We start from the raw sequence: 19,665 nt of genomic DNA, 5'->3' as shown, positions 1-19,665 counted from the left end.
CTCTACAATAAGGACGTGGTTGGAAGTAGTCCACTCTCTGATGCCGTTAGGGATAGGTTAATAATGAATCCATTTGGGAAGCATTGCTATAGGTGATGGGAAACCATGGATTGAGCTCCACTGAGGGCTCTAGAGGAGGAATGGCTGGGACTCAAAGAAGAATAGGAACTGACTGTCTTTGGAGAGCTTTCAGTCTAGGCTCTATGGAACCAATGATTCTGAGCAGGAGAAAAAGCAAAAACCAGCTGAAGTTCCTCTCCTCTTTCCCATGTCTTTGACATGTTCCTCTTGTACCTCATTCTTTTATTTTAAAAAGATTTACAGCACAACTCTCTCACTTCCTGTGTAACCTTGGACAAGTTAACCTCTCTGTACCTCAGTTTCCTCATTGGGGGAATGGGGATAACAATAATTCCTACCCCATAGGGTCACAATGAGTGCCATGAGAATTAGTATAAAGCTCTTAGAATAGAATCTGGAACAAAGTTCAGCACTGTTTAAGCATTAGCTATTATAACAGTATTATTACTGCAACCAGTACAGCTACTGTGGTCCAGTTATCATCTTCCATAGCCATTCATTCCTTAGGTCATTCATGTTGGAGGCACGGGGTACGTCTGGGAGGAAAGCAGAGATGAACCAGATTTTTCATTGCACTTGTACAGACTTATGAACACTGGTTTGTCTAGCTACACCTGGCACATAGTAGGTGCTCAAAATACTTGCTGAATGAATAAACAAATGCCTTCCTACTAAACTGCAAGCTCTTTAAAGGCAGGGACCATACTTCCTAGCTGTTGTATTACTAAAACCAAGCACTTGGTGACGCACACAGGGGCGCTTAGGGAACACCGAATTAACGAACGAATGGAATAAATGCAGGCAGAGAAGCATTAAGACCACAAGGCTGGGACAAAGTGCTGCAGAAAGACTGCTACCACTTTCAGGAGTGGGCTGACCAGAGGGAAAGATGGGACGGCCAAAGACTAATAGCATGAGGACAGAGAAGAGACTAGGATCCGGGAACGGTGCCTTCCGGGCGCCCGGGTGACCGCGGACCTCGGCGGCACGCCCCTCCCAGGCCCCGCCCCTCCGCCGGCTCACGTGACCGTGGGGCGGGGGGGGCGAGCGGCGTGGCCGGGGCAGACTGGCTGGGTGATTTTGGCTGGGCGAGCAAGAGCGATGGCGGGCGTGGTGGACTTCCAGGACGAGGAGCAGGTGAAGTCCTTTCTGGAGAACATGGAGGTGGAGTGCAACTACCAGTGCTACCGCGAGAAGGACCCGGACGGTGAGCGCCGCCTGCACGGCCTTAGGGACACGTGAGGGCTCGGTGCGCAGGGGCGGGGGGCTGGACGGGTCACGCGAGCGACCTCTGAGAGGATCTGGAAGGGGCCGCGGGCCGGACATGCGGGGTCTGTAGGACGCGGACGGCTCTTTGTGTGTTGGGGAGGGGCGGGATGGGTTCCACGTGACTTGCGGGGCTCGCCGCCGGGGCTTACTCTGCCGGCACCGAGCCTGGAGGCCGGGCTGGAAGGGAAGAGAAGCGCGCGGGCGTTTGGAGTAGAGGGACTGGGGCTACATCAGTGAACTGATAAAACGTCCTGTCCTCGTGGAGCTTACATTCTAGTGGGGGTATTGGACAATAAACCTAAGAAAATAAATGAGATAGTGTGTTAGAAGGTAGTAAGTGCAATGGGAAGAAGAACTGACTGAGAGGTATCAGGAGTTCAGGGGGGGCAATTTTAAATTGAGACGTCAGGGAGAATCATTGGGAGAGTGGCATATGAACAGTGTTGAAGAAGGTAAGGGAGAATCATGCCAGGCAGAGGTAAAAGCTAGTGAAAAGGCTCTGAGGCGTGAGTGTGCCCCGTGTGTTCTGGGAACATTGAGTTGACTTAAGTGTGTGGGTGGATGGTGATGTCCAGAAGGGGCCACCACCCAGAGCAGCCAGTACCTTTGGGTGGTTTTCTTCTTCTTACTTCATTTTCATAAAGGGAGGGAAAAAATGGCACTGGCCCTACCTTCAAATAGCTTGCAGTCTAGCTTGAAGCTGACCAACTACACAGAGTTGCTCTGCAGTGTAAGATGGCTTAAAAAGAACCCAGTGTTGTTCTTTGAGGGCTGGTCTATGCCCTGAGTGTAGGGAGATTTCACAGGAGTTGGAGTCACTGAGGAGCAGAATGGTTGGGGAAGACTTCTGGAAGAGATCAGGAGGGATAGGCAAGTAGTGTTGATAAAATGGAGCAGAGGAAGAGAAGAAAATGCACTTTTGAAAGGTTGAAGTCAGAATGTAGTCAGAAATAAGATTGACGGGGACCCTGGGCCACAGTGTGTCAGACTTTTTTTTTTTTTTTAACATCTTTATTGGAGTGTAATTGCTTTACAGTGGTGTGTTAGTTTCTGCTTTATAACAAAATGAATCAGCTATACATATACATATATCCCCAAATCTCCTCCCCCTTGCGTCTCCCTCCCACCCTCCCTATCCCACCCCTCTAGGTGGTCACAAATCACCCAGCTGATCTCCCTGTGCTATGCGGCTGCTTCCCGCTAGCTATTTTACTTTTTTTTTTTTTTTTTTTTTGCGGTACGCGGGCCTCTCACTGTCGTGGCCTCTCCCGTTGCGGAGCACTGGCTCCGGACGCGCAGGCCCAGCGGCCACGGCTCACGGGCCCAGCCGCTCCGCGGCATGTGGGATCTTCCTGGACCGGGGCACGAACCCGTGTCCCGTGCATCAGCAGGCGGACTCTCAACCACTGCGCCACCAGGGAAGCCCCTATTTTACATTTGGTAGTGTGTATAAGTCCATGCCAGTCTCTCACTTCGTCCCAGCTTACCCTTCCCCCTCCCCATGTCCTCAAGTCCATTCTTTACATCTGTGTCTTTATTCCTGTCCTGCCCCTAGGTTCTTCAGAACCATTTTTTTTTCTTAGATTCCATATACATGTGTTAGCATATGGTATTTGTTTTTCTCTTTCTGACTTACTTCACTCTGTATGACAGACTCTAGGTCCATCCACCTCACTACAAATAACTCAATTTCGTTTCTTTTTATGGCTGAGTAATATTCCATTGTATATATGTGCCACATCTTCTTTGTCCATTCATCTGTTGATGGATACTTAAGTTGCTTCCATGTCCTGGCTATTGTAAATAGAGCTGCTATGAACATTGTGGTACATGATTGTTTTTGAATTATGGTTTTCTCAGGGTATATGCCCAGTAGTGGGATTGCTGGGTCGTACAGTAGTTCTATTTTTAGTTTTTTAAGGAACCTCCGTACTGTTCTCCATAGTGGCTGCATCCATTTACATTCCCACCAACAGCGCAAGAGGGTTCCCTTTTCTCCACACCCTCTCCAGCATTTACTGTTTCTAGATTTTTGGATGATGGCCATTCTGACTGGTGTGAGGTGATACCTCATTGTAGTTTTGATTTGCATTTCTCTAATGATTAGTGATGTTGAGCATTCTTTCATGTGTTGTTGGCAATCTGTATATCTTCTTTGGAGAAATGTCTATTTAGGTCTTCTGCTCATTTTTGGATTGGGTTGTTTGTTTTTTTGATATTCAGCTGCATGAGCTGCTTGTAAATTTTGGAGATTAATCCTTTGTCAGTTGCTTCATTTGCAAATATTTTCTCCCATTCTGAGGGTTGTCTTTTCATCTTGTTTATGGCGTGTGTCAGATCTTGAATGCTACGGAAAGGCATTTAGACTTTATTCTGTAGGCAGTGGAGAGCCATACATGCTTTTGTACTCTGGAGATGTACGGAGCAGTGAAGTAGGGGAGGGTGGGCATATAAGAAGGGCAGGCTGCGGCACTTTAGAAGGAGAACCCGAGAGGAGGCTGTAGTTACTATAGCTACTTCTATATTAGTCTTCAAAATCATCATTTCTCACCTGGATTACTGAAATAGCCTTCTAACTTGGCTCTCCATTTGCACCGTCACTCCCTTAAAATCTATTCTCAACTCACAGACTGATATTTAAATTTTTATTTTGTTATTTTAAATGTTTATTAGTTTTTTAAATGACAAAATAACACATTTTTGTTATTATCAGTGTTGGAGTGTGTCCCTTCACACTTAACTTCCTCCATATTCATCCAGACCCATACAAACATATGTATTAGAATGACCTTTTAAAAATGCAAATCGAATCATATTGCTTCCCTTCTTAAAACCCTCCAGTGGTTTGCCTTTGACTGGGAGTAAAATCCCAGTTTCTTCCTATCTTCTACAAGGCCCTGTGATTGGTCCCTGCCTTCTCCTCACTTCCTGCCTCTTTCTTCCTGGATCCAGCCACATTATACCTTATTTGTGCCAAGCTTATTCCCTCTTTTGGGTCTTTTTATTTATTGTTCTTTGTGCCTGAGACTTTCTGCCTCCTTCCCATTTCATTGTCTTTAAATAGCTAGTTCATTCACGTTATTCACATCTCAGCTTACACATCGAAGTCCCCAGTAAAGCCCTCCCTGATCACCCAGTCTATGTTAACCATTCCCCCAACGTGCACAACGAACTATCTTATCATCCTGTTTTAGTTCAGTCATATTTGTTTATTAAGGTTTGAATGCATCTTGCTAACCTATTTACTTATTTATTGTACTTCCTCCTCTACAATGTAATTTTTAGGCAGGCAAGTGACTGTATTCCCAGCAACTAAAGCAGTGTCTTGTACATTGATGCAGATAGCTGCTCAAATATTTGTTGAATGAAAATGAACAAGAGATGGGATGGGTGTTATTGTGGATGAAAAAAAGGGACAGAGGAGAGAGATGTTAAGGAGAGGCTGGCTGGGACTAGAGACTGCCAAGGAGAGAGAGTCTACTTCCAACTCCTTTGGTAGCTGCCATTTCGACTCTTTCTTCTTAATGCACTCAGCCTGGCCAAGGATTAAGGTATAGTCATCAAAGCATCCCTTTCTTGCAGCTATGAAGACTAGCCCGTGGACCCTGATGGTTCTCAGTGTTTTACTGCTGAACTTCCTGAGAAGTCCCAAAGCTAGCAAAGTTTCATTATGGAAGCCAGTGCGTCTTTGGGCCTTGCTGACAGGGAACAGAGGGCTGGTGAGTGGTGGAGCCAGTGCGGGGCCAAGGTCTCCCCAGTCTGTACATTGCTCAGTCCTAGGCTGAGGGCGGACAGTGCCATTTGTAGGAGTGGCTGAACACTACCTGCGCTCTTTGTGGCGAGGTCACCTTTAGGAGAGAGGCTGGTCCTAAATAAAAGGCACCTCTGGCCTGCCACACCTGGACCCTCCCCACTGCCCTAGACTTGAACAGCAGCTTTTGCCCTTTCCTCACAGGTTGCTATCGGCTGGTGGACTATTTGGAAGGGATCCAGAAGAATTTTGATGAGGCTGCCAAGGTGTTGAAGTTCAACTGTGAAGAGAACAAACACAGTGATAGCTGCTACAAACTGGGGGCCTATTATGTGACTGGGAAAGGTAAGGAGGGGCCTGCTTTCTTTGGTCCTTATCATTGATGGTAGTGCTGACATCACATCCTGAGACTCATACTGAGCCCTCTTTCCAGAAGGGTCCTCACAGGCATTGGGGAAGCATGTTGTAGGAAAATTTGGAGTCAAGAGTTTAGCAAAGTGATGGAGGGACGAGCGCAGCCTTTCAAGTCAGGCAGACCTTAAGGAATGCTGTTTGCAAGTAGTGGGACCTTGAGCCGGTCACGTTAACTCTGTGCATCAGTTGTATCACCTGTAAAATGGAGAAAAAAATAGTACTTGCTTCATGGGGTTGTTGTGAGGATTAAATAAGGTAATGTAGGTAAAGGCATCAGCATGTGCCTGGCACAGAAGAGGGGACCAATAATTAATTCCTTTCCATCTGCTTTTCTCCTCATGACCTAAATGCAGTTGGTATTCAGTAGTGTTTAAGGTATCTATTGCTAAATAACAGATTATCCCAACAAATCTATCATTTCACATAGTTTCTGTGGGTCAGGAATCTGGGAGTGGCTGAGCTGTGTGCCTCAGGGTCTCTCGGTGAGGTTGCAGTCAAGACATTAGCCAGGGAGCCAGGGCTGTAGTCCTTTGAAGGTTCGACTGGAACCAGAGTTTCCAATCCTAAGCTGGCTCACTCACATGGCTGTTGGTGAAAGCTTCTGTTCCTTGCCAGCTGTTGTCAGGAGACCTCAGTTCCTTGTCACATGGATCTCTTCATGGGCTACTTGTATGTCCTGGTGACATGGCATCTGGCTTCCTCCAGAGTGAGTGATCCAAAGAGGGAGCAAGATGGAATCCACAGTGTCTTTTATACTATACCCTTGGAAGTCACACACTTTTCATTTCTATTCCACTCTGTTTATTAGAAATGAGTCAGTAAGTTTAGCTTACACTAATTGGAGAAAACTTAAATTCCACCTGTTGAAGGAAGGAATATCAAGAATTTATGGGCTGGGACTTCCCTGGTGGTGCAGTGGTTAAGAATCCGCCAGCCAATGCAGGGGACACGGGTTCAAGCCCTGGTCCAGGAAGATCCCACATGCTGTGGAGCAAACTAAGCCTTGCTCCACAACTGCTGAGCCTGTGCTCTAGAGCCTGTGAGCTACAACTACTGAACCTGCATGCCACAACTACTGAAGCCCACACACCTAGATCCCATGTTCCACAACAAGAGAAGCCACCGCAATGAGAGGCCTGCACACCACAATGAAGACTAGCCCCCACTCACCACCACAACTAGAGAAAGCCCACGCACAGCAACGAAGACCCAACGCAGCCAAAAATAAATTTATTTAAATAAATGAATTAAATAAATTTAACAAAAAAAGAATTTATGGGCATATTTTAAAACCACCACAAATAGGGAATATGACTTTAGACAGGCAATTCTTTTTTTGCTCACTAGATCATGAGCTTCTTGAGGATGATCCCTTGTTCCCAGTACCCAGTGAAGCCTGGTTAGAAGGATGTTCAGTGAAAGTTTGATGAAGAGGATGTCTTTTTAAATCTCTGGAGCTGTGTGGGCTACTTCTCCCTTCACATGGGACATGGGGTCTGTGGTAGTCTCAAAGCTGAAGAAAGTTTAGCATTAATAGGAATGTCAGGTTCCCTTGTTTGAGCAGAGGAGCGTTTCTTTGGCCTAGTAACTCTTCTAGTATTTTTTCCTAAGGAAATAACTGGAAATGCAAGTAAAGATTATATGCAAAGATTCTCACCCCAGCATTATCTATCTGGCAGAATTTTATTTTCACTAATTTATAATTTATAAGTAATATATAACTGCATTATGTTAATTATTTTTTAAAAAAATCTGGGCTTCTCTGGTGGCACAGTGGTTGGGAGTCTGCCTGCCGATGCAGGGGACACAGGTTCGTGCCCCGGTCCAGGAAGATCCCGCATGCCGCAGATTGGCTGGGCCCGTGAACCATGGCTGCTGAGCCTGTGCATCCGGAGCCTGTGCTCCGCAATGGGAGAGGCCACAACAGTGAGAGGCCCGTGTACCGCCAAAAAAAAAAAAAAAACTATGTGCCAACAGTAGCAGTTTAGTTAAATAAATAATGTTACTTCCCCCAGCTGGAATGTTATTTTACCCATTAAAAAATAATGTTTTGGGACTTTGCTCGTGGCACAGTGGTTAAGAATCTGCCTGCCGATGCAGAGGACACAGGTTCGAGCCCTGGTCTGGGAAGATCCCACATGCCGCGGAGCAACTAAGCCCGTGCACCCCAACTACTGAGCCTGTGCTCTAGAGCCTGCAAGCCACAACTGCTGAGCCTGCGTGCCACAACTACTGAACCCGCACGCCTAGAGCCTGTGCTCCGCAACAAGAGAAGCCACCGCATTGAGAAGCCCACGCACCGCAACAAAGAGTAGCCCCTGCTCGCCGCAACTAGAGAAAGCCCGTGTGCAGCAATGAAGACCCAATGCAGCCAAAAATAAATAAATAGGACCTCCCTGGTGGCGCAGTGGTTGAGAGTCCGCCTGCCGATGCAGGGGATACGGGTTCGTGCCCCGGTCTGGGAGGATCCCATATGCCGCGGAGTGGCTGGGCCCGTGAGCCATGGCCGCTGGGCCTGCGCATCCAGAGCCTGTGCTCCGCAGCGGGAGAGGCCACAACAGTGAGAGGCCCGCATACCGCAAAAAAAAAAAAAGAAAAAGAAAATAAATAAATAAATAAATAAATTTATTTAATAAATAAATAATGTTTCTACATAAGCAGAACACTCTTACTGACATAAATCACAGCGAGATCCTTTTTGACCCACCTCCTAGAGTAAGAGAAATAAAAGCAAAAATAAACAAATAGGACCTAATGATAGTTAAAAGTTTTTGCACAGCAAAGGAAACCATAAACAAGACGAAAAGGCAACCCTCAGAATGGGAGAAAATATTTGCAAACAAAACGACTGCAAAGGATTAATCTCCAAAATATACAAGCAGCTCATGCAGCTCAATATCAAAAAAACAAACAATCCAATCCAAAAATGGGCAGAAGGCCTAAACAGACATTTCTCCAAAGAAGATATACAGATTGCCAACAACACATGAAAGAATGCTCAACATCACTAATCATTAGAGAAATGCAAATCAAAGCCACAATGAGGTATCACCTCACACTGGTCAGAATGGCCATCATCAAAAAATCTAGAAACAATAAATGCTGGAGAGGGTGTGGAGAAAAGGGAACCCTCTTGCGCTGTTGGTGGGAATGTAAATTGATGCAGCCACTATGGAGAACAGTATGGAGGTTCCTTAAAAAACTAAACATAGAACTACCATATGACCCAGCAATCCCACTACTGGGCATATACCCTGAGAAAACCATAATTCAAAAAGAGACATGGGCTTCCCTGGTGGCGCAGTGGTTGAGAGTCCGCCTGCCGATGCAGGGGACATGAGCTTGTGCCCTGGTCCGGGAGGATCCCACATGCCGCGGAGTGGCTAGGCCTGTGAGCCTTGGCCGCTGAGCCTGCACGTCCGGAGCCTGTGCTCCGCAATGGGAGAGGCCACAACAGTGAGAGGCCCATGTACTGCAAAAAAAAAAAAGAGAGAGAGAGAGACATGTACCATGATGTTCATTGCAGCACTGTTTACAACAGCCAGGACATGGAAGCAAGCTAAGTGTCCATCAACAGATGAACGGATAAAGAAGATGTGGCACATACATACAATGGAATATTACTCAGCCATAAAAAGGAATGAAACCGAGTTATTTGCAGTGAGTGGATGGATGCAGAATCTGTCATACAGAGTGAAGTAAGTCAGAGCAAAAGAAATACCATATGCTACACGTATATATGGAATCTAAAAAGTGGTACTGGTGAACCTAGTGGCAGGACAGGAATAAAGATGCAGACGTAGAGAACGGACTTGAGGACACGGTGGGGAAGGGGAAGCTGGGATGAAGTAAGAGAGTAGTATTGACATATGTACACAACCAAATGTAAAATAAATGGCTAGTGGGAAGCTGCTGCATAGCACAAGGAGATCAATTTGATGCTTTGTGACGACCTAGAGGAGTGGGATAGGGAGGGTGGGAGGGAGGCTCAAGAGGGAGGGGATATGGGGATATATGTATATGTATAGCTGATTCACTGTTGTACAGCAGAAACCAACACAACATTGTAAAGCAATTATACTCCAATAAATATGTGAAAAAAGAAAAATAATGTTTTTAAATAATTTTTGTTGACATCAGGAAAGGTTTATGATACAATGTTCAGTGAAGAAAGCTGAACACAAAATTATGTATGATGTGAGCTCAGCTATATAATACACTGTGCAAAAATAAAAATGTTCCTAGCTGTTTAGTCTCTGAATTTGTGTCTTGATAAAGTTTTGGGTTCCTTTTGTCTTTGTATCATATTTTACTACATTTTCCACAGGGACTTTGAGTTTCTTATTGAATTAAGGAGAACAAAAGAGGTTGTGGAGGTTGTGAAATTATTTTCCCTTCTCTTTGACAAACTTATATGATTAATGATTGTGCACTGAGACTTTTTTCTTTCTTAAGTGCTCCTTTGTTGAGCAGATTTTTAGTATTTACTCTGTACAGTGAAGCAAAGATGGACCAGTGTGGGGGAAGAAATGTTTTTTTTCCACCCCCTCCCCAGGGAAGAAGTATTTATACTAATACCTGTTAACCTGGGAGAGCTTGGTAAGTATCGTTATGTTGTTGTTGTTGGTTTTTGCAGTACGCAGGCGTCTCACCGCTGCGGCCTCTCCCACCGCGGAGCACAGTCTCCGGACGCGCAGGCCCAGCGGCCACGGCCCATGGGCCCAGCCGCTCTGCGGCATGTGGGATCTTCCCAGACCGGGGCACGAACCCGCGTCCCCCGCATCGGCAGGCGGACTCTCAACCACTGCGCCACCAGGGAAGCCCCGATAAGTATCTTTATAGAGAGACATGTAAAGTACTTTGGGGGTTCAGTTCTGGGAGCATGTCATCATCAGGGGGTGCTGAGAGGAGGAGGCATTGAAACTGGTTCTTAAAGGACAGAGCAGATTTTATCTGCTGGAGGTAGAATAGAGTTATGTCTTCTCTTCAGAATAGAGAGCCGGTAAGCAGGTGAAAGAACACAGAGTGTTTAGAGAATAATACTTAATCCTCTGTTAAGCTAACATTGTTAAGTAATTTTCTCGAGGTCAGGTGTCCTCACAGGAGATCCCATTAGCTGATCTTTGCTACTCAGGCTCTTTTGGATTGTTAATTAGGAGACCTTGGGCCCTGCCCTGTCTAGAAGCCAATACTGTTGACCCCCCTGCCTAGTTCTGAGCCTAAGAATTTGCCCTCTGTTCTGAAAACACACCCAGTGTCCTTTCTTGACAAAGACTGGTTAATAACTCTCCTTTTATCAAGGTTAGCTTGGGGCAGGGGGAAGAGTGGGAGGTCACTTTTCATCCTGAGCACTAATTGACAGTGTGGTATCAGGCAAGGTATTTTCCTTCCCTGAGCTACAAATACCTCAATGACAAAATTGGAGTAATAAGGTCAGCTCACACCTTATTCATAGGATTTTTCTGAGCATCAAATGAACTCACATGTGACTGCTTTGTTAAATTGTAAAATATTCTATCAGTGTGAACAGGTCTGGTTTGTGTTGGTTGCTGCAGAAGTTACCTTGGATTGGTTGGACACTTAGAGTGACCCAAGCAATATTTTGCCCAGGTGTTTTCATCAGTGAAATCAGCTTTGAACTATTTTTGTGAAGCCATTTAAATGTCTTATGAAAGGAAGTGGAAAGTAACTCTGATATATCTCTTTGATGAAATATTCTTAATAAAACATATGAAGATGGGTTTCTAATGGGGAGTGAAGAACAAACACATGATTACAACATGTAAAAACAAGACCAAACTACATTGAAAAGGTAATAGGAGGAAATACACCAAAAAATAATAGTGGTGGTCTCTAGGATGTGGCAATGAATAAGTTAGTGATGATAATTGCAAACAAACATTTATCTCTAGGCAAAACCACTCCAGACTGCATATAGTTGACTGTTTACTGGAAAATTTGACTTGGAGTTCTTACAGGCACTGCAAACTTAACAAATCCAATATAGAATTCTTAATTGTTTTCCTTTTCTCCCAAATATTGCACCCCTGTTGTCTTCCAGTTTAGCAAGTGGTATCTCTCCATACCTAGTAGCTTGTGGCCAGTTTAGCTCTAAAATATGTTTCAGATCTGTCCTGTCTCTCCCTTTCCTGCTACCATATTTATGCAAGCCACCTTCCTCTCCTGCTTCATTAATGCAGGTATCTAATCTTTCCATAAGGCAACTAAAATGAACTTTTATAAGGATATAAACCATGGATTCAATAAAATATATGAAGCAACTATTTTCAGATATTGGAAAATGGGCAGTGCAGTACAGTGATCCCTGAGAAAAGGGAAACACACAGGATGAGCCCCATGAATGATTGCTTTGGCTTTTTGCCTGGAGGTACTTTTCAGACTAGGCACAAAGAGGTGGAAGCCAAGTAGAGTATGATAGTCTTGCTGAACGGATGAGGCAGAGGTCAGAGTTTCTGGCCACTGAGGCTGCCAGAGTTTGCAGGACAGGATACCAGAGAAGAAGGAGCTACACAGAGAAGGAGCTCCAGATAGCCACATAGGGGTGCTCTTAAGTCTTTGGCTCAGTGTTAAGCTGCACATGCATAGGAGGAAACTCTGAGAGACCTTGCAGTGAAAAGCTACTGGGGAGGTATGAACTGAAAAGAGACTCCAGAGGTTTCACAGTGTTGGGAGTTGTTTGAATTCCACAAGCCAGAGTGGGGAGACCTCATTGAATACAGACTGCAGAAAGGTTCCAAAACTTAGAAACAAGCCTCAAAAGGATCAGGCTGATTCACCAGTGAATTAGTTACTTGTGAGAACAAAACTCAAGTCTTTAGTAAAAGGTGAAAGATTTATGTGATCTGAAGAGAAACCAGAGTATAACAGTCTTTAAATGAATATAACAAAACCAGAGTGAACAAAGTAGCATCTACAATGTCCAGCATAAAGTAAGAAATTGCTAAACAGAAAAAAAGCAGTCAATAGAAACAGACCCAGATGTGACAGGGATGTTGGAATTAGCAGTCAAATATTTTTTTTTTTTTTTTTTTTTTTTTTTCCCGTACGCGGGCCTCTCACTGTTGTGGCCTCTCCCGTTGCGGAGCACAGGCTCCGGACGCGCAGGCTCAGCGGCCATGGCTCACGGGCCCAGCCGCTCCGCGGCATATGGGATCCTCCCAGACCGGGGCACGAACCCGCATCCCCTGCATCGGCAGGCGGACTCTCAACCACTGCGCCACCAGGGAGGCCCAGCAGTCAAATATTTTTAAACAAGGAAAATAAATTTATTAAAGGGTTTAAATAAAAGATGGACACAATGAACAGATGGGAAATCTCATCACAGAAATTGAAACTATTAAAAAGAACCAAATGAAATCCTGCAATTGAAAAACGTAATATTTGAAATGAAAAATTCACTGGACAGGCTTAATAGCAAATTGGACATATCAGAAGGAAATAATCAGTGAATTTGAAAGATCGGTGAACTTGAAGACAGGATTGAAGATGTTATGTAAACTGAAGCACTGAGAGAGAAAAAGCAAAACAACAACAACACAGAGCCTCAACCTGTGGGGTTCACTATCCCTTAATCTAACATAACGTGTATTGGAGTCCAGAAAGAGAAGAGATTGGGGCAGAAAAAAGTATTTGAAGAAATAACAGTATAAAATTTCCAAATTTGATGAAAAATATCACTCCACAGATCCATGAAGCTTAGTGGATCCAAACAGGATAACCAATGAAATCATACCTAGACACATTATTACCATTTGCTGAAAGCCAAAGGTAAAGAGAAAATCTTAAAAGCGGTCAGAGAAAAAGACACATTGAGGGGAACATTGGTGAGAATAATCACTGACTTCTCATCAGAAGTAATGTAAGCCAGAAGACAAAAGAACATCTTTTAAATGCTGAAAGAAAAAAACTGTCAAACTTGAATTCTACTTTATTGAAAAAATTTTTTTAAATGAAGATGGGGAATTCCCTGGCAGTCCAAGGGTTAGGACTCCACGCTCTCACTGCCGAGGGCCCAGGTTCAATCCCCGGTCAGGGAACTAAATCCCACAAGCTGCGTGGCACAGCCAAAAAGATAAATAAATAAATAAATGAAATAAAATAAATTCATTTTCAGATAAACAAAAGCTGAGTGAATGAGGCGCTGGCAGACCTACACTACAAGAAAAGTTGTTTGGGTAGAAGGAAAATGATAAAAAGGTGGACACTAGGATCCATACAAAAGAAGAAAGCACACTGGAATATACATGTAAATGTAAGAATTTTTTCCTCATTTCTTAATGTCTTTAAAAAACTGAAGCAAAAATAATAGTTATGTGTTATGGGGCTTACACTATATAGAGGTCAAACAAGTAATATATTTAGAAGTAAAACATGACAGCAGTCGTACAAAGGATAGAAATGTGGTAAATGAAAGTGTATTATTGTAAGGTTCTTACATTATATGTGAAGTGCTGTAATATTAATTCTTGGTAGATTGTGATTAAGTATACATCGTATTTTCACTAGGTAAACCACTGATAAAAGAAGTATGACTGAAAAGCCAATGATGAGAGTGAAATGGACTATTAGAAATATACAATTCAAAAGAATTGTAAGAAAGGGAAAAAGGGAACAAAAACATTTGGGACAAATGGGAAAGAAATAAGGTTGTAGACTTAAATCCAGCTATGTCAAGAATTGCATTAAATCTAAGTAAACACTCCAGTAGAAGGCATAGATTTACCAGGCTGGATATAAAAGCAAGACCTAATTATATACTGTTTAAATAGAAAGGTGATAAGAATGCATTCTCAAAACTGAAAGAACTCAGAGGCTGTAGAATCTATATGCTTTTCTAGAAAAATCTATCTGATAACCAGTAAGTAGGTGAATCAAGAGAAATAATTCAGAAATGGAGGAGCTCTGATGAAAAGACTGGTGATGAGCAGAATCGCATTTAGAATGAATGTTGGGCTAATTAGGGTTACGGAATAGAATGTAAATAATATAAACCTTTATGACATAAAAATGCTACAGCATTTACTGAGCACTTATTATGTACTAGGCTCTCTGTAATGACACATTTAAGCTTCCAGAATATGAAGTAGATACTATTGTCCTTATTTTACAGATGAGGAAAACTGAGGCTTTGTAGAGTTTAAGTAACTGGTCTAAGGTCACATTGCCAGCAAGTAATGGAGCCAGAACTGGCGCCTAGGTTTTCTGGCTACAGAGCCCAGGCTTTGGTAACCACTGTGCTCTGTGTCTCCCGAAGTTGAAATAACATATCTAACAAAAAATAGAAGGCAGGGCAAGAGAGGTAGGGAGAAGTGTGAGGTGACAACATCCTCATGAGTTAATACTGTCTGAAATTTGGTTAAAAAACAAAGCAGTGATGCTAACCTTTTAATAATCTATAACTCTAGAGGCTCATTTAGGAAATTTCTCTGTTGAAATATTCATTTGAAGTTAGCAGTTTCTTCAGTTTCACTTCAGTTTGGTTGTCTTAACGATAAATACAAGTAAAATCAAAGTTAAATTTTTTATTTACAAGTAGCATGTGTAATCCAGTTTTTCAGAATACACCTGATCCTTGAACAACATGGGTTTGAACTATGCAGGTCCACTTACAGGTAGATTTTTTTTCAATAATTAATACTACAGTAGTACTACACAATCCTCTGTTGGTTGAGTCTGCCAATGTGGAGGAGCCACATTTAGGGAGGGCTGATTCTTAAGTTATTCTTGGATTTTTGGCTGTGTAGAGAGTGGGCGCCCCTAACCCACATATCATTCAAGGGTCAACTCTACTTCTGTCTAGCTGTCCATTCAGCCAGCCAACATTTAATTCGAACACATGCTATAGAGATGACTGGAATGGTGTCCTCTTAATGATAATGATGGTTATTTCTAGGTGGTATGTTTGGAGTGACTTTAAAAACTAAACGTTGAGATACTTAAAATGTTTCTCTTTTTGAGAATGGAGATTTGAAATGTTCCATTAAAAAACAAAACAAAGGAAAAAGTGAGCCCTGTCACCACCTCTCCTTAAAATGATCCATTAGCAGTTTCCCATTGCTCCTAGGATTAAGTGCAAGGTCCTTAAGGAGACCCATCAGACACTCCATGATCTGGCCCCTGCCTGCCTCTCCAGCCTCCCTTCCTTAGCGATTTCTGGGTTCTAGCCACATGGGCTCCTTTTCTCTTTGTATCCTATTCCTGCTGCCTGGAACAATTTTCTTTGCCTTTTTCTTTTTTTTTTTTTTTTTGCACTACATATTTTATTTTCTTTTTTCCATTATATCACAGCTCAAATGTCCCTTCTTTGGGGAAGCTTTCCTTTTTTTAAATTAAATTTTATTTTATTTTATTTTTGGCTGTGTTGGGTCTTCGTTGCTGCACGTGGGCTTTCTCTAGTTGTGGTGAGCGGGGGCTACTCTTCGTTGCGGTGCGCGGGCTTCTCATTGCAGTGGCTTCTCTTGTTGCGGAGCACGGGCTCTAGGCACGCGGGCTTCAGTAGTTGCGGCACATGGGCTCGGTAGTTGTGGCTCGCGGGCTCTAGAGCACAGGCTCAGTAGTTGTGGCACACGGGCTTAGTTGCTCTCAGGCATGTGGGATCTTCCCAGACCAGGGCTCGAACCCGTGTCCCCTGCATTGGCAGGCAGATTCTTAACCACTGCGCCACCAGGGAAGTCCCTGGGGTAGCTTTCCTTGACCTTGCCTCCTAGTTCAGAGCCCTGATACATTCTCATAGCATTCTGTACTTTTTCTCCATATGCTTGTCACACTTATAATCATACATTTACTTGTGTGCTTGTTTAATGTCTGTCTCATTAGACCACAGGATTCACAAAGGCAGGGACAGTATCTGTTCCTTAGAACCTAGCATATTAATTGGCAAATAATACACATTCAGTATATATTAAAATTAAGTGCTTAATGAAGTGCTTATAAGATGCTATGATCTTGCTGTTACCCCCAGAGGTAGATATTATCATTTTACCCTTTTTACCTGTTTAAGCTTCCTTACAAGATACCATTTGAACAGAAGATTCCATGGCTAAAAAAGCTGGAAAGTCTGTGCAGTATACCAGGACATCTTCTTTTCATGCTGCCTTAGCTCAAAGTATATAAACTATATTCAGGAATTGCTCCCTGACTTTGGCCTGAGACATTCAGGTTCTGCCCTGGCTCAGGTTGACTTTTTTTTCCTTCCTCCCAGGTGGACTAACCCAGGATCTGAAAGCTGCCTCCAGCTGCTTTCTGATGGCATGTGAGAAGCCGGGAAAGAAGTCCTTGGAGGCATGCCACAACGTTGGTCTCCTGGCACATGATGGACAGGTCAATGAGGATGGCCAGCCCGATCTGGAGAGGGCCAGAGACTACTACACAAGGGCCTGTGATGGCAGCTATGCCTCTAGCTGCTTCAACCTCAGTACCATGTTCCTGCAGGGCGCCCCCAGCTTTCCCAAGGACATGGGCCTGGCATGCAAATACTCAATGAAAGCCTGTGACCTAGGCCATGTCTGGGCCTGTGCCAATGCCAGCCGCATGTACAAGCTGGGGGATGGTGTCGATAAGGACGAAGCTAAGGCTGAAGAGCTAAAAAATCGGGCCCGGCAGCTGCACAAAGAGCAGCAGAAAAACGTCCAGCCTTTAACGTTTGGGTAGTGTGGCCCACCCTCCTAGTCAACAGTCAGCTTGAGGCTGGCACCTCCTATTTCTGATGCAGCCCTTGGAGGTCGACCTGCTGGAGCAGAAAGACTTGGGATTTAATATCAGTAACTCTGATTGTATAAACCCATTGCCCCAGAGTGTCACCTACGGGGATGTAGTCTGAAATGTGTATTTCAATCAGTATTCCTTTATCTGGTGTGATCCACATTTATGGGATTTGGGTTCTCAAACTCTTGCAGCTCTGTGAAAAACAGCAAACCAGTGAGCCATAGAGATTGGAGGGGTGGGCAGGAGAGACAGAGCAGGGAGTTGGAAAAATCAGCAGCCACGGGGCCTGAAAGAATCAGACATCGTCATCATTATCATCATTATTTTAGTCGGGAGGGCTTAAAAAATCAGAAAGTATCTTGATTTACATAATAGCGGGTTTAAGGAGCTAAGAACAGTTAAATCGTCATGACTGCCACCCTCTGACTTAATCATTGGTGTGGGCTTCCTTTTTTCTTTTAGAGTCAGATCTTTCGGCAAATTCAGAGATTGGGAGTTACGTGTGACGTAACAGTTAAAGGCCATTATGCTTCAGGGTTGCTAAAGAGGATACAACATAAGCCTTCCTTTAGTGGAGACATTCACACGTTAAAAATTAACATCCCCAGGCTACTCATCTGGCACAGCTCATAAGGTAACCTCAGCTAGGGATTTGTATGCAAGGGTTGGTGATACGTTTTGTCCCTCAGAACTGAACCTTTTTAATTGTCCCTGTGAATAAACTATTTTGATTGATTAGTAATTTGTGTTATTAGTATTCGCTCCAGATTCTTGGTAAGGTAGAGATTATGTTCTTTGTGGTGGTTGTGCCTTTTAAGAATGTTTGCTTTTTCTGTTATCTTCCTTACTTGACACTAGGGGGCGAGCTTGTTATTTGCCTGCTGATGACATGATCATTATTTCTGTCATCACAGTGTTTTCGGGCTTTCAGTTTTGCAACATGTATTGGAGAGGATGTGGAGAAATTGAAAGCCTTATACATTGTTGGTGGGAATGTAAAATGGTGCAGCCACTATGGAAAACAATATGGCGATTCCTCAAAAAATTAAACATAGAATTACCATATGGTCTAGTAATTCTACTTTTGGGTATATATCCAAAAGAATTGATAGCAGGGTCTCCAAGAAGTATTTGTACACCCATGTTCATAGCAGCATTCACAAAAGCCAGAAGGTGGAAACAGGGACTTCCCTGGTGGGACAGTGGTTAAGAATCCACCTGCCAGTGTAGGGGACACGGGTTCGAGCCCTGGTCCTGGAAGATCCCACGTGCCGCGGAGCAGCTAAGCCCGCGTGCCACAACTACTGAAGCCCGTGCTCCGCAGCAAGAGAAGCCACCGCAATGAGAAGCCCGTGCACCACAACAAAGAGTAGCCCCTGCTTGCTGCAACTAGAGAAAGCCCACGCACAGCAACGAAGACCCAACGCAGCCAAAAATAAATTAAATTAATTAATTTTTTTAAAATGCAAATAATAATAATATCTTGTCCAGCAGGGTCCAAGGCCATTTCATATCCAGGTTGCTATGAGAAGGAATAGGTTGATAAGAGCCAGCATGGTTGAGTTTCTCACTTCTTTGCAACCTTTGAGGTAAGGTTTGAAAATGGGTTTTCACACTCTGGTCTCAGCAAACAAGATCATTACTCTGTCTTCTGGCCAGCAGGCAACTATATCCAACATTTTTCCTCCATCCCAGCCTTGAGCTGGATGGTGTAATAGGGAAGAAGTTTCATAATTGACCAGTGGTTTGTGTTCTCGTTAGTGTTCTCACTAAAATCTCAGTATAGTGCTCAGGGCTGTGAGAAAGGGAATCAGGAGTCCCAGAGAGAGAGGAGGAGGCTGGGGAGTCTGGAGATTTGGGTGTTGTCATACAGAGTCACTGATGGGTTTTGAGCGGGAGAATGAAATGATGACATTTGGAAATTAGATCACTGTAGTGTGGAAAATGGATTAAAGAGCCTGTGGGAGTAGGAGGAGGGTGGAGTCAAGCATGGGGTTAAAAAAAATCCTGATTTATAGCCTGGGCACATGGATGGATAGGGGAGCCACCCATATTGATTTGGAGCCTTTGAGATCAAGGGGAACAAAAAAACTTTTTTGAGCTGTTTGCTAATTTTTAAAAAATTTAGAAATACTTTACATTTTAGTTTGTCAAAGTTTTATGAAATTGCTTGAAAAATTTTGTGAGAGGCAGCATGGCAGAGGGAAAGGGCCTAGACTTCAGGCCCTACAGATGTGGGCAACTCTGGCTTAGTCAAAGAATTACTAAGTGCGAGTGTTAAAGAATGAGAGAATACAAATTAAAAAATAATTTTATGTATTTAAAAAGCATTAAGTAATCACTTTGGGGGAAAAAAAATCAAAACTGCCTTGGCTTCCTGACATTCGTTTTGCAGTTTAGATCTCTTGTTTTGAATTCTGCATTGA

General features: G+C 43.6%; 1 protein-coding gene across 1 annotated transcript; it reads left to right on the top strand.

Moving 5' to 3' along the window:
• The first annotated feature begins 1,109 nt into the window (after positions 1-1,109).
• COA7 (cytochrome c oxidase assembly factor 7) lies at positions 1,110-17,981 on the top strand. Its single transcript, XM_082615919.1, has 3 exons — positions 1,110-1,288; positions 5,306-5,446; positions 16,737-17,981. Exons 1-3 carry the CDS (start codon positions 1,183-1,185, stop codon positions 17,183-17,185), a joined length of 696 nt encoding a protein of 231 aa, XP_082472045.1. The 5' UTR covers positions 1,110-1,182; the 3' UTR covers positions 17,186-17,981.
• The last annotated feature ends 1,684 nt before the right edge of the window (positions 17,982-19,665 follow it).

This window comes from Mesoplodon mirus (genome assembly GCF_964341445.2).
Source record: "Mesoplodon mirus genome assembly, chromosome: 3".
NCBI lineage: Eukaryota > Metazoa > Chordata > Mammalia > Artiodactyla > Ziphiidae > Mesoplodon > Mesoplodon mirus.
Note: the sequence above shows the minus strand (reverse complement) of the source record. Positions and strands in the feature narration are given on the sequence as shown.